We start from the raw sequence: 14,002 nt of genomic DNA, 5'->3' as shown, positions 1-14,002 counted from the left end.
AGGCTGGTGAGGTCAGGCAGCCTCTGTAAGTATTGCAACTTCTGGCAGGAGTCAGAGATGGGTGATAAGTTTTGGTTAGGATTCTGTGAGGGTCATCCCATTAGGGACCATGGATTTGGAACAATTCTCATGGCACACACAGGTAGTCAGTAAAAGGGAAGGTTGCAAATGCAAAAATATAGAACGAAACACTCCACAGTGTGGGAGGAGAAGCTGTGCAGGGATCGGCTCTGTTGCCTCAGGCCACCTTGGACAAATTTAGCCTAGTTGAAAGGGGGGGTGGGGTGGTGGATAACATGAATCACAAGATCCAGTGTAATAGGAGAAACATGGAAAACGATGCAGCAGAACAGTAGAACAGGAAGACCAATCCATTGAGGCATTTGCTGTATTTCTGAAGGGATCTGTTGAGACAAACATTCTCTATGTAGCTCATTGTACAATTTGACATGGTCTTAAAAAGTTAAGTATTCCAACAGGTGTGGGAATGGACAGAGGTTTCAGCACTCTGGTCTTCTGTAGGGATGCAGCCCTCTGCATGACAACAAAGGGAGCAGGGGACTCCAGATGCTGTGCACAGGCTGAGCTATAAATGTCTTGGCTTCTGTTATGATTTAAGGGACACCATCAGAGTAAAGCCATCTTTTCCACATGACATTGCCTAACATGTAAACTGAAGGCCACAGCAGGATTCCTGCAGGAAACTTCCCTGTAGAAACTGCTTTCAATTGTCATGTGTAGGGTTTTTTTTCAAGCTTTGCAGAATATACTTTGAGAAAGAAAACAAGCACAGTGAGAGGGAATTGGGATCATAAATCAACAGCATAAGAATGCACCATTCCCTCTCCTAGCAGGAGACAGAACAACCCTGGGGAGGAGCCCTACCCAAAACAGACACAGCAGATGCCTCCAGGGCTGCACCAATACAGTGGAAACACAAGGAAAATTCAGCTTGTCCCGCTTTTCTTTCACCAGCTGCCCATGGGAAGGGAGCCTGGCTGTGCTGCTCTGCTGGCTTCTGCCTCCTGGCAGGTGGGGGAGACAGGCTGAAGCAAACGGGCCTCTGGGGTCACTGCACTGTGAGAATGGTGAAAAATCGTTCTCTTTGCAGTAAATGAATGAATGCAAATTGTCTCAGGGCTTCCCTGCTGGTATGGCTCTTGTGATGCGGAAGGAGGAAATCCTATTATGCTAACTACAGTTCAGCAGAAAGGACTTTCAGTAGGAGAGCTGGAAGCTGGTACACACACCTTTTTCACTGGACATGTACGGTATCTGCATTTCTGTCAACATAAAACCACACCAAGCCCACACTCTCCAACCTCTCCTGCCTCCCTTAAAAGCAACATGACCATCACAAAAGTTGCTGCCATAGACCTGGATGTGGTGCTGTTAAAAGAGTTCCTGCCACTTTCTTAGCACTGCTGTTCTCTCTGTTCCTGGTCTTACAAGCACACAGGATCTGCCTGGTACTTCATTGGGCTCAATTCAGCCCTCACACAAATTCTTTTTTGGGAGTAGGAAGGGGAGATTAACCCTGCAAGTATGGTCCTCACATGCCCAAGGCTTTTAACAAGGTCCAGTTGCACTACTACCAACTACCTCCTCCCAGTCCTGTCTCCCTGCTTCCACCAAAATCCTATTCTTGCAGCTTTCCCTGTGTTTTTATGATTGGTGAATCAGTATCTTCCTGGTACCCACCAGCCTCCTCACCACAAAGCCCTCCTGAGTCAGGGTTGGGCTTGGAAGAGGTGCTGTTATTTCCTATGCCTGCTCTCCAGCCCACCAGAGAGGCAGGAATTGGTTTGAACATCTGCCAAAACTGCCAAATCCCTTAGACATAATGTGTAAACCTGGACTAGTAAATTCAGTCTTCCTGGATCCACCCTGGACTAGCAGAACTAGCAAGAAAAGCATCTCAACAAACACTGTTTGCATGAGAAAGAAAATCCCCGAGTGCCAATGGGAAGGGTGTGTGCTGACACCCATGGAGGAGAGGCAGCTCTGGCTCTCTGCTCCAATCATGTAATTCAGTCCCCTTTGTTTTTCCTTTTTTCCCACACACTGTGTCAACCCCATGCACCTTTTCCTCCACCTCTCATGGCTGGAGTCCAGGCCACGTCTCTTGGCCTCTTCCCATGCGCCACATCCCAATACTTCATGCAGCACTTGGAAAGGATGTCCTGTTCCCATTTCCTTCCTGGGCTGCTTACCTGTATCCACATGTGTTGCCTGGCTCGGCACACCATCCCCAACAGACCCGAGAGCTGTGACTGCTCCTGCAAACACTCAGCGTTGTGGCTGCCCACTTGGCTGGTCGGACCCTTCGCACAGCCTGGCCAGCTGAGATTTATCACAACCAGTTTCCCCCAGTGGGGAACTTTCATGGTGACCTGCACTCCTTGCCTGTCCTGGAGCTCCTCAGTCAGTGTTGGGCATGGGACTGTTGGTCCTTTTCCATGGGGCAGTGGCTGGAAGGATGTGGCGCTACCTCGATGCAAATTGCAGTGAGCGAGTGGCAGCTGCGCAGCAAGGACCTGATGCTACTGCTCCTGGTGACAACGTCACCACTGAGCGTGAGCAGCACCAGTGCCCTGAATACAGATGCAGAAAGAAGCCTGAAAGATTTAAGCAGTGCTTTTATGTAGCCCCTGAACTGAGAATGTGCTGCACCTTCTCCTAAATACCCTTCTCGGCCAGTGGCCTCTCACTCACCCTTTGACATCACAAGCATTTGGAAAGCAGCTGCTCCCACGAGTGTTCCAAGAGACTGAAAAGCTGCATTTGCTCCTCTCTCCTCAAGTTGCTGCAGGATTGATCCTAAGAAAGAATCTCCCTTTTGTTTATTACTGAGCCAATCATAGCCAGCCCTTTCCTGTAAAGCCTCCTGAAAACACCATGTTGATTCCTTACCTGTTAAAGCCCATCCCCACCTGCCAATGTAATTTTTCTGCCTCCAGCCAAATGCAAACCATTTTTATTGCTGTCTGGGCCCCAATTCTGTTGTCTCCAGCAGAAACAGCTTCCACTGACCAACCTATTCCTAGGCCTGGTGCTATGAGACAAAAATCTTAAAAGAGGAATGAAGTGTAACTTAGATTGTCCAAAGACTTCTCAGCTGGAGTATTCACCCAGTATTCCCTTTTCCGAAGGCTGGTCACAAACATCAGCATCCAAAGCAACTCTCATTGAGTAAAAATGCTCTCAAAACAACCTGGGTTTTGCCAGTAAGCACCAACTTCCTCCTGAACGCTCTGGCCTGGCAGAGGAATGAGCTGCAAGAGAAGAGGAGGAGGAGGAGGAGGAGGGCATGGCTGCTGTTATGCAGTTGCAAACAATCATAGAATTGTTTAGGTTGGAAAGGACCTCTAGGGTCCCCAAGTGCAACCATTAACCCAGCACTGCCAAGCCCATCACTAAACTGTGTCCCCAAGTGCCACATCTACATGTCTTTTAAATACTGCCAGGGCTGGCAGGTGACTCCACCACTTCCCTGGGTAGCCTGTTCCAGGGCTTGACAACCCCTTCCATGAAGAATTTTTTACCTAATACCTGATCTAAATGTCCCCTGGTGCAACTTGAGGCCATTTCCTCTTGTGCTGTTGCTTGTTACCTGGGAGAAGAGACTGACCCCCGCCCCTCACTACAACCTCCTTTCTGGTAGTTGTAGAGGGCAGTAATGAGGGAGCTGATGGGCTGGTGAGAGCAGGGTGAATACCTCTTGCTCCCTCTCAAGCTCACATGCTGTTCCCACTGCACGCATGACCCCACCTCACTCCCTGCAGCTCCAGCCTCCCTCTGGCAAGACCTGTCAGGCGTCTGGACCCTGTGACCACTCAGCACTTGGAGGTGGTGTAAAGCACAGGGAGTTCAAGCAGCAAGTTACAGTGAACAATCCTATTTTAAGTCATGGGTTCACCAGTTTTTAAAAACTTTGCTTAGGGAAAAAATCCACCAACCAAAATCCAACCCAAACCCCTCCATTCCTCTACTTAGCAATCCATTACATTCTAGGTTCCCAGGGCTTGCCATCATACACAGGGCCCATGGCTCCTCTGCTGGGACAGGTGCTTGTGCTCTGCCAGGCAGCTCTGCCCGGGGACAAGGGTTTGTTTGCCCACGGCCACATTTTGTCACTCTGTGGCAAGCAAGGGGGCTCTGCAGGCTGCCCTGGACTTGGGCAGGCTGCCCCACTGCAACTCTCCTGACAGAGCACCCTGGTCACAAACGCCCTGCTGCAGCCACTTGCAAGCTTCCACAAGGGAGGAGGTTGTTCATTCCCCACTTACCTTGTCGTGGAGGACCCAGCCTTACTTCAGGAGTATGTGAGCAGAGACAGGTGATGCAGAGAGCAGGGAATCCCTGGGAGAGGCGGCTTTAACTCCACTGACTGCACAGGAGACCTACTTGACTGCATGCATACTCAGAGGGCAATAGGATACACCAAGAAAACATCTGTTCCAGGACATCAGGACTTAGCTGAGTGTGCAGCAAGATCCAGGGCTGCATTCCTGCATTGACCAAAGGCAGGTGTTTGCCGTGAAAGTCCAGCTCTCCCTTACTGCCCAGACACTCCTGTGCTGTCTCTTGCGACAAGCACAAGCAGGAGTTTGTTTGGGGGACTGGCCTCTGCTCCAAACACTTGGCATTGTATGACACTCACACCCAGACCGGAGCCTGGATTTCCTGCTGTGCCCCGTGAGACATTGATATTTACACACCTTCCTTTCCTACAGACCTCAGATTTGGCAGCAGCTCAGGTCTGACCCCGCAGCCTTTGTGCACAACTGCTTTAGCTAAGCCAGCAGTGATGGAGCAGCCCTGGCCCTTGCCAGGAACACCACCCTGCAAGACTAGTGAAGGAAGACAGGACAACAACCCAGCCAAGCCCTTCCCAGAGCCAGGGGAGGGAAGCAAGGTTCAAGACTGGCTAATGAAGTTGTGTACCATCTGCTGGGCTCACCGTCTCCAAGCAACTGGACTTGGAGCTTCACACACAAACCGCAGTGCTCCTGCTCTCTCTCCCGTCCATAGTTTGTGGCTCACTTCCCTCCTCCTCCTTTGTGGTTCTTGTTCTTCTCCCACAGAAAGCAAATTGGACTTACCACCAGCAGCCTGAAAGCTGCCACCTTCCAGATAACAAATGGTGCCAGTAGCCTTGACGCTGACTTTTAATTCCAACGCAGATGGCTGGCAGTTCAGTCGATAAAGACAAAGCACATCAGTGGAGCAGACTTTTGTACCACATTCAGCTTGGTCCTGCTTTGCACTTGGATTAGCATTTTAAATCATTCAAATGCGTTGGTGACCAACAACTAAGTGGATTTGAACCTGGTTTGCAGACGGGTCTCGAGCAGTATTTTCTCACAGGGAACAGTGACAGAATGACCATTCCCTGGAAGGTTGTGTGGGGGACTGGCTCTTGATACAAACGTGTTTTATTACATCTTTTAAAAGGGTGATTGGAATATAAAACTCTAGGGGTCCCGTTGGCAATGCTTGCAGGGGTTACATTAGGAGGGAGTGATGGATAAACTGGACAACAGCAGGCTCCTCACAGAAAGGCGAATGCAATACTTAGGTAAGGAGATAGACAGGCACCAGCTACAAGATGCTCTCTAGTGCCTTTATTTGACACTGGGGAGACTACTGAGGAAACCTCTGTCTGGTTTTGGTACCTACTGCTTAAGGAGGGTCTTAAAAACAATGGCAGAGGAGATACAGTTGGAAATACTACAAAGATACAAAGGATCCCCTTCTAGTCAGCTTAGCAAAAAGTTATGAGGTGTTTGAGTCCTGGTCAAGGGGCTCTGACATTCAGAAGAGAGACCTGAAACTGAAGCTGAGGGTTGCTGTGCAAAAAACTGCACATAAAAAGAGCCCACATCTTGCATTTGTGGTGAGAGAAGTTCAGAAGAGACAGGAGGCCTCAGGGCATGTGCATCTAGAAAAGTGCCCAGGGATGACTAACCACCACCCCAAATCACTGAGGATTGTGATGAACTCCCCATCAGAGGCAAGCTTTAATTCAATAAACTCACCTAGAGAGGTGCTGTAGTTCAGGCAGCGATGCTTTTGCAGGTGTAACTGGCCGCCTTTAACACCAGGGACCAGACAGGCCGAGCAGAGCAGCCCCAGTCTCACCAAATGAGTTGGACGCAGCCCCAACCCTGGTGACCTTGTGGGACCAATGTAAGTGAAGGCGCAGCAGCCACTGCTCACCTGTGTTGCTTCTGGGGTGGCCAGGCTGTTGGTGGCAGCCTGGCCCCCTTATCCTGGTGACCCAGAGGAGCAGGGGCTGAACAAACCAAGCCCCAAGCCCGTGTCAGGGAGCTGGGGGGGGCTGGCACCTGCTTCAAGGGCGGTTTCAGCACCCAGGAAGGGCGGGAACAGCCCCCATACTGCACATATCGGCAATCTGAAGAGGATTGCAGGGTAAGGCAACACTTACTGTGTGGACTCGTCACAGACAGGGACTGTCCTGTCCCTGCCAGCTGTCTGGGGCAGGGGAAGCCTTGCTCTGCAGGAAGCACCAGACTTCACCCCCTCAGTCCTTTAAGGCACTGACCAGACTCGCACTTCTCCAGTCCTGGCTGAATTTGGGCACAGGGCCCCTTCTGCTAAACCAAGGTCTCTCTCTGAGCAGCTATCTGGAGGCATCTGTCCCTATCTCTCTGAAGTGTGGCCCTTCCCACCCACCTCTCACTTCTGGAGGGGCTCCGGAGTGGAGGCTCCAGCCTGGAGCCCAGCAGAGGTTTTGTGGGGACAACCGCGGCTCGTGGCACACAAACAAACCGAGAGGAGCCTCTTTGCAATATAAATTTGTTTTTATTGAAGCAGCAGTCACATGACCTCGCATCTAGCCTTTAGGATAGCGACAGAATGGATTCGGCCAGGTCAGCCAGCCCAAAAAAGGTTTTTTTTTTTTCTTTTTTCTTTTTTCGCTAATAGACATGTCATGTTTAATACATACATTATCCAGTACCGGAAACCCAACTCAGAGATAGCTACGTGCTGATTTGCTGGAGGAACGGTCCACTGGACGTGGTCTCAACAAACTTTACAGATCACCACCAAATAACATTACTAATGGGATCCAATGATTAAAAAAAAAACAACCCAAACAACCATGAGTGCAGGATTCAAGCCAGCAGTTTACACAGGTTAAGTTTGTAACTATAGGTGGACGGTAAAGGAAGATTGGTTGGTTTCAATTTGAAATATTTATGTCCCAGGGTTCCTCTCTCCATCAAATCAAACGGTATCATAGACAAGCTGGCATCTCTTGAAAAATAGCATGGAATAACACAGTTCATTTAAGAAAACATGCTCATTTCTTGTGGTTTTTCTTCTATTATTACAAAGATTTATGTCCACCTATTCTTGCAGAGTGGAAAGAGGCGTGAGGGTGAGGAACAAGGGTCAGAGAAGGGAGAGAGGAGGAGGAAAGAAAGGGGCAATTTTTTGAAATAAAGACCACACACTTGGTATTTTTTAAATTTCATTTCCAGGCTAACCTACTTTTTATTTAATGCAAATTACAGTACCAGTTAACTATTTCCGAACCGAGTCACACAGAACAAAACGTATTTACAAGGGGAATGGGGCGGGGGAAATAATAAAACATTAAGCATACTTTCCACAAAAAAAGTTTATATTTAAAATGAAAAAAAAAAAAAATCAGTCACAGAGGCATTCAAGTAGTAATAATGTTATACAGGTTTTGCTTTTCCTTTAAATCAAGACAGATTTGCACAAGTGTATGCAATAGTTTGTATACAACCCACAGTCCTTAATATATATATATTTAGATTTCTGTTTTTAAGATGGAAGTGGTCACGCTAATTGGTGTGTACAGGCCCAAGTGATCCATCAGCAACACATTAATGAACGCAAATTTTACAGGCAAGCAAATTATATATATATAAATATATTTTATATATATATATTAAAAATAAATTGAGAAAGACCAACACAAGGAAGCTACTTTTCTCGAGCTAACCCCTTAGGTACTGTTTTCCTTTCCTGTCGTTTTGCCATTATTGCAGTGTTGCAAAACGAAGCCAACTACGACCAGAACCGGCCGAGAGCCCCGTGGAAATCAGCTGCCACCCCAGGGGTACCCGCTGGCAGTCTCCAAAAGGCAGAGCCTGGACCGAATACCCTACTGTGCTTTTCCTCATCGGCTTTTCCTTTTTCTCCGCGGTGGCTGAGGTTCCTAGTACAGGAGTAAGAGTCTGACAGGCTGCTTGACTTCTGTTTTTCCAAGTACTGAAAACCAGGGAGGGGGGGAATTTTAAGTTGCAAGCTGCAGGCACCTGCCATCATTTTAGGTAGAGCTTGGCTTCGAAACAAGGGGACAGTGTTCAGGGATCTTTTACCAGCCAATTTTCTTTTGCAGGTCATTATTTTTTTCCCTAGCAAGGTTGATAAGTTTAATATTAAACACCAGTGTCTTGATCGGGTGCCCACTGGGGGAGACAGACTGCAACCGAGTCTGGCTCAGAGACCCACTCTACAGCAGGGCTGACATAAGGGACAGATCAAGACCACACTGGGTTAAAAAACAAGCCCAAAAGAGAGTAAAAGAAGAGAGGGACAGCTCTGAGCAGACTGTCACCAACAGCTTGGCATCACTGACCTTCGTGTCACCAGAAAGAAAGTGCAGCCTCTGCTTCACTGGAATGAACACGAGATGCTTCGAAATAAAACAGCAACCTTTGGTTTGGTAAAGAGTTACGTGTTTTCCCATTCAAGACAATCTTATGTGGAATACTAACAAGGTAGTAAAACACAAGCAAACTAGTTTTAGAAACAAGGCCTTCGTGCTGGGCACAAGAAATCAAGAGTCATGTTAAACTTATCTCAAGAAAACAAAAGTGATTTTGGGGAGGGATGTGGGGGAAAAATAGGGAGAAGAAAGGGAACAGAAAGTCCTCCCAGTAGAAAAAACCACCGCAGTCTCCTACAGCGATGCCCCTGCTCCCACCGCAGCCAAATGGCTCCGAGTGCAGCAACCCTGTGGGATGTGGGGGGTTTCCCTCCCTGGGGGTCCTTTCCGCTGACTGAGCCCGGCTGCTGCCCTCGGCACAGCCGCAGGGAGGGTGGAAAGGCTGAGCCTCCTGGAAGCTGCTACTGCCCAGAGCGCTTCTGGGCACAGGACTGAGGGGAAAGACAAGTGAAGTCTAAATGAGCTCTGGGGCAAGTGTCCGAACAAAATCAGTCACTGCTAGTGGGAGGAGGAAAGGGCAGGGTGGGCAACTTGGAGACTTCCAGAACAAAGCCACGGCTCCAATGAAATGCATGACGGTGGAGACAGTTTCCTTTCATTCCGCTACTGATCAGGGTATCACCGAAACCTTACAGCACTCAAAGAGTTAGAAAGCAGGAGGGGGGAGCAAAGATGCGGGTTTGGGGTGGGAGACATCGTTAATAAAGGAGGAGGAGAAAAAAATAAAAGGGAAATAAAATTCAAAAAATCATGGAAGCGAAGGCACTCCAAACTATATAGATACACTATACATCGCTAGAGTTATTGTTACAATAATACAGGCCGGTACCTACTGTACAGAGTTAAAACTATATGGCTTTAAAAAGCTCGTCTACATTTTGTCTGATTATTAAACAGAATCACTGCCCTGAACGGTAACTTTTTGCTCATTAATAACAGTTCCTGGGTCCACATATTTACATACAAAACAATAAAACTCAAAATTCAAAAACAACCAAAAATAATAATGTACAAGCTTGAATTTGGTGAGGAGCTTTGTTTTTGTTGGTTTTTTTTTTTTTTTCCTGTGATTTTTTTTTCTTTTTCTTCCTTATTTACAAAAAAAGGTTGTTCAAAGACCTGGATCTAACTTGTATAAAAGAGTGTGTGATCCTGCTATGATCCTTGAAAACAGAAATAAAAAACAGAGGGGCGCCCCTGACCCTCCCCCCCCCCACCTAACACACACACACGAGACACACACAGACGCCGGCACAGTCACAAAACCAGAGAGAAACGCTCTTAACTCCCCTCTGCCAGTCCTAAACAAAAAAACGAAAAAGAAAAGCCACATTTCCTGGCACAAGCAGCAATTTTTCTTTGATAGTTTTATTACTTTGTTTTTTAAAGACTCAGTAATTTACTGCCTCCAAAGAACAGCGTCTGTGGCCAGTGCTTCAGCAGTCTTGTCTATACAGCAGATCCATACCCTGCCACTGTCCTACTTTTTGAGTCTCCCGCATGGATTTGGATCACTGGGTCAACCAAGCCCCTTCACTTACCTTTCAGGACACTGACTAGCCGAGCGCATGCGTTAAGACGCTCTTCAAGCCCTTTCTATTAAGCTGCAGGTAAGGATTTGGAAAGCCTTCTGTTTCTCAACGTGGGTGTGCTTTCCTTTGCAGCCAGCCGGAATGCAATGACAGCTAAAAAGCTTTAAAACCTTTTTTTTTGTGTGTGTGCCCAACAGCAAACGGCCGCAGGGTATAACATGAGGGTTTATCGGTTTCACGGTAGGTGGTCACTCACCTCTTCAAACAGCTCCTGCCTCCCCAAATCCTCCATGTGTCAGGCAGGAGGGAGAAGGCAGGGCTTTTATCAGTTCCAGGGCTGCTAAGAGACAGTTTCCAAAAAATCCCACATCAACAGCACAAAAGGTACAAGAAGAAACGCACCGAGCTCGTGACAAAGCCCCTGCTGCCCCTGCAGCGGCCAAGCTTGCCAAAGCCACCACTGCCGGTCACCCCCGGGCCACATGGAGGTCCGCGTGCTCCCGAAAAGCAACTGCTTGCCTTAGAGATCCGCAGGTCGGTAACAGCTCGGTAAGCACCAAAGGCGACTACAGTTTCTCTGAAGGAGGAGATAAGGCTGGAGCGGACACCAACCGCAAGCCTACAACAAGATCAGGTCTCCAAAAGTCTCGTTTCCGGCCGCTCCCCTGACCCTTTCGCGAGGAATATTGCTTTGACTTCAGGAAGAGAGATGTGGATGCTTGCGCCACACGCTGTCGCAGGGAGGAAACCCGGACCCTGAACTGATGGACTAGAACAAGCATTCACCTCACACTTCAGTCAGACTGATTTGAGATCGTAGACAAAAATAAAAAAAGCAGTACTGTATCTATGTATACATGTATATATTTATATAATATATATACACACACACTCATAGAGCCAGCTTTCCTACAAGTCAGCAGGTACAAATTACCGTCAAGAGCATTCGGATGTGTATTTTAATATTCTAACATAATGGCGACGTGGCAACATGCATCAATAAATAGAGATCAAAAAAAAAAGGCAAGAGATTAAAAAAAGATGAAATTAAATACAGATTCTAGCTGTGGATTTAAAATCAGAACTATCGGAGAATGTGGCATCCTGCAAGTCAAAACCGCAGTTTAAAAAAATATTACAAAATAAACCAGTAGCCTGTTAACAGTTCACATTATAACCCCTGGTGTCCTTTTCCTGTATGCACCTTGGGAAAGGGAAGCCTGTTCAAATCAAGAGCCGGGGAGGGGCAGGGAGAGAAAAAAACCCAACCAAACAAGCTTTCACAGTGGCCACTTTCCAAAAAGTCCCTTAACATCCACCAGCTGGGCCCCCGCCCCTGCTGAGGATTTTGTTCGTCCGCTCTTCTCTGCTGAAGCCGGAGCTGACCGTCCTCCTCGCCCTGCGCCGGCCCGACACACGGGGAGCAGGAGCTCCGGCTGGGCAAAGGGGCTGCTTCGGCAAAGCCAACCGCTGGTGTTGGTGCATGTGTGTGTATTATATTATATATCACTCACTCGGGAAAGGCTTTTCCCATAGGAAGCTGTAGATTTCTTCATCGCTAGCACTGATTTTTAAAATGAAAGGCTTCCACTAGCGGTTCAAGCCTTAGACACACGGCAAAAACCCTCCCCCCCACCCCATGGCAACCTATTTTCCTACCACGTCGCCTGCTCCCCATGCCAAGCCGGGGCAGTTCTTCAGATAACCTGGGATATGGATTTGCTGACAAGAAATGCTGAGCTCTGTTGAATGACCCCTGCTAAGCTCCCGACCAAATTCAAGCTGTGCACTACATCAAAGTCCGAAACTTCACTTAAAAAGAAAATAAAAAAAGAGGGTTAAAAAAAAAACTTCAGCAGAGAATGAGGTTTGGGGTATTTTTGTTTTGTTTTTTTCCTTCTTCCTGTTGTGGGAGGGGATATGAGGCAAGAGTCCTGGTTCTGAAGTACACAACAGCAAACTTCCAACAATGAAGAGATTGTCGAGGGGAGAGACATTGGTGTGTTGTATTGCTCCGCTTTCCCTCCTCCCCCCACCTAGTCCCCTGCCCCGGACACCCTGCAGAGTGAGAATACAATGAAACTGGTTTGTATTTATAGATATTTTACAAGGTTAAATAAGAACAACAATAATAATAATAAAAAATTGAACACTAAAATGAACAGGTTGGTTGGTTTGTTGTTTTGTTGGTTTTTTTTTTTCCTCTTTTTAATTTTCTTTCCAAATGTGACCAGTGTTGCTGAGCAAGACTCAAAATTACTGGTGATTTTTCCTGTGCAGCTGGCTGCTTGGTACTGGTTCAGGTGGAGTTGGAGGCTGATGCTGTAGCTACACTATTGGTCTGAACTCGTTCTCCTGCGTTAACATCTGCAAACAACAGAGGAAAAGGGAAGAGAGATGAAACAACCAGCATTACCTCCAAAATAGAGACACATTTCAAACAACTACAACATTCTCTACACAGGGAAACCCACAACTCCCAACAAGATGCTGTTTGGTTAGGACGCTCTCCTGCCTTCAGGGGTGCAGATGGAACAATGCAATCTGGGGAGAGGGGAAAGATGGCCTTTAAGCAGGACAAAGGCAGTCTGGAGGGCTGAGGGTTGGCATGCAAACACCCAGCTGGGCTCTGGCAGGTTTTGCAGCACCTGAGCAGTAGCAAGTCGCCTGTGTTACGTTCCCCCAACTCTAACTGCAGGACAAGGCACTCTGGCACAGCCAAAGCCAACACATCAAGTGTTTATGGTCACAGCAAGGTCTCACACTGGTGCTAAAGTTTCGTATTGTTAGTCCTTCTTATAACAAAGTTGCCTGTTAATCGTGTGAATGGCGCAGACAGCGAACATGACAAGCCTGCTCCCCTGGCAGAAACAGCTTGTATGCTACCGTGTAACTCATGCACTAGTTGCTTTAGAAAATGTTTTTCAAATTTACTACTTTATTCTGTGTTGCTCAACGCAAGTTGGATCTGGTGCTCTCTGAACTGCTGAAGCAGATTAACATTAAGGCTTGAAGCCAGTAACAAGGTTTACACAAGCACAGGGCATCAAGAGGATTGGGTCTCTACAGTAAATGGTCTCCAACACCTTCTCTTCTCATGGAGGGACAGTGTTTCACAGAGACAAGTCACAGGATCAAGGGCATGTGTCAAAGTGCATTCCAAGAAAACAGTGTTCGCAAAAAAATAGCAAAAGGAAATTCACTGTAACTGTGTTTTCATAGGCCACATGCATCAAGTATTTTCTCTAAAAGAAAATAAAACATTTGTAGTGTTACAAGAGTTGATAGGGGAAAAAAAAATGCACCAATTTCACCTGGAACCATTTTATCTAGTATCTGTTTAGTCAAGGCACAAAGAAGTAAGTGGGTGAACATCTAAACATGTAAAATATGGAATGAGAAAAAGATATTAAATGAGGTTTTCTACAAGAGACTGCCATACATTTTGCCCACTTCATTTAAGTAAGGTTAACTGCAAAGCTATCAAAACTGCAACAGGAAAAAAACATAAGAAAGACTTATTATCTTGGTACAGAAGAGAACAGACTGGGCAAATAGTGTATTCCAAAAGACACGTGGAAAGGGCTTATAAAAAGAACAGATTTACTGACCTCAGACTGAAGGACTGTATGACAGGCATAGGTACCAGACATGACAAAATACAACTGGTGGGTGGGGAGAGCAGTGACATTCCTCCCGCATGGAAGAGCTTGCAGGGCAACGCAGCCAGACAATGGTC

The 14,002-nt window shown here is 47.2% G+C and overlaps 1 protein-coding gene across 2 annotated transcripts in view; it reads right to left on the bottom strand.

The window, feature by feature from the left end:
* Positions 1-7,488: 7,488 nt before the first annotated feature.
* GSK3B (glycogen synthase kinase 3 beta) overlaps positions 7,489-14,002 on the bottom strand; it is a 153,294-nt gene continuing 146,780 nt past the window's right edge. For both annotated transcript variants that reach the window (XM_032681081.1, XM_032681082.1), the window contains one exon: positions 7,489-12,630. In XM_032681081.1, coding sequence (XP_032536972.1) covers positions 12,563-12,630 — 68 coding nt within the window. In that variant the 3' untranslated portion in view covers positions 7,489-12,562. The remainder of the gene's footprint in view (positions 12,631-14,002) is intronic.

Source organism: Chiroxiphia lanceolata, chromosome 2 (assembly GCF_009829145.1).
Source record: "Chiroxiphia lanceolata isolate bChiLan1 chromosome 2, bChiLan1.pri, whole genome shotgun sequence".
In the NCBI taxonomy this organism is placed as follows: domain Eukaryota; kingdom Metazoa; phylum Chordata; class Aves; order Passeriformes; family Pipridae; genus Chiroxiphia; species Chiroxiphia lanceolata.
The sequence above is the reverse complement of the archived record's forward strand: the minus strand, read 5'-3'. Positions and strand labels throughout refer to the sequence as shown.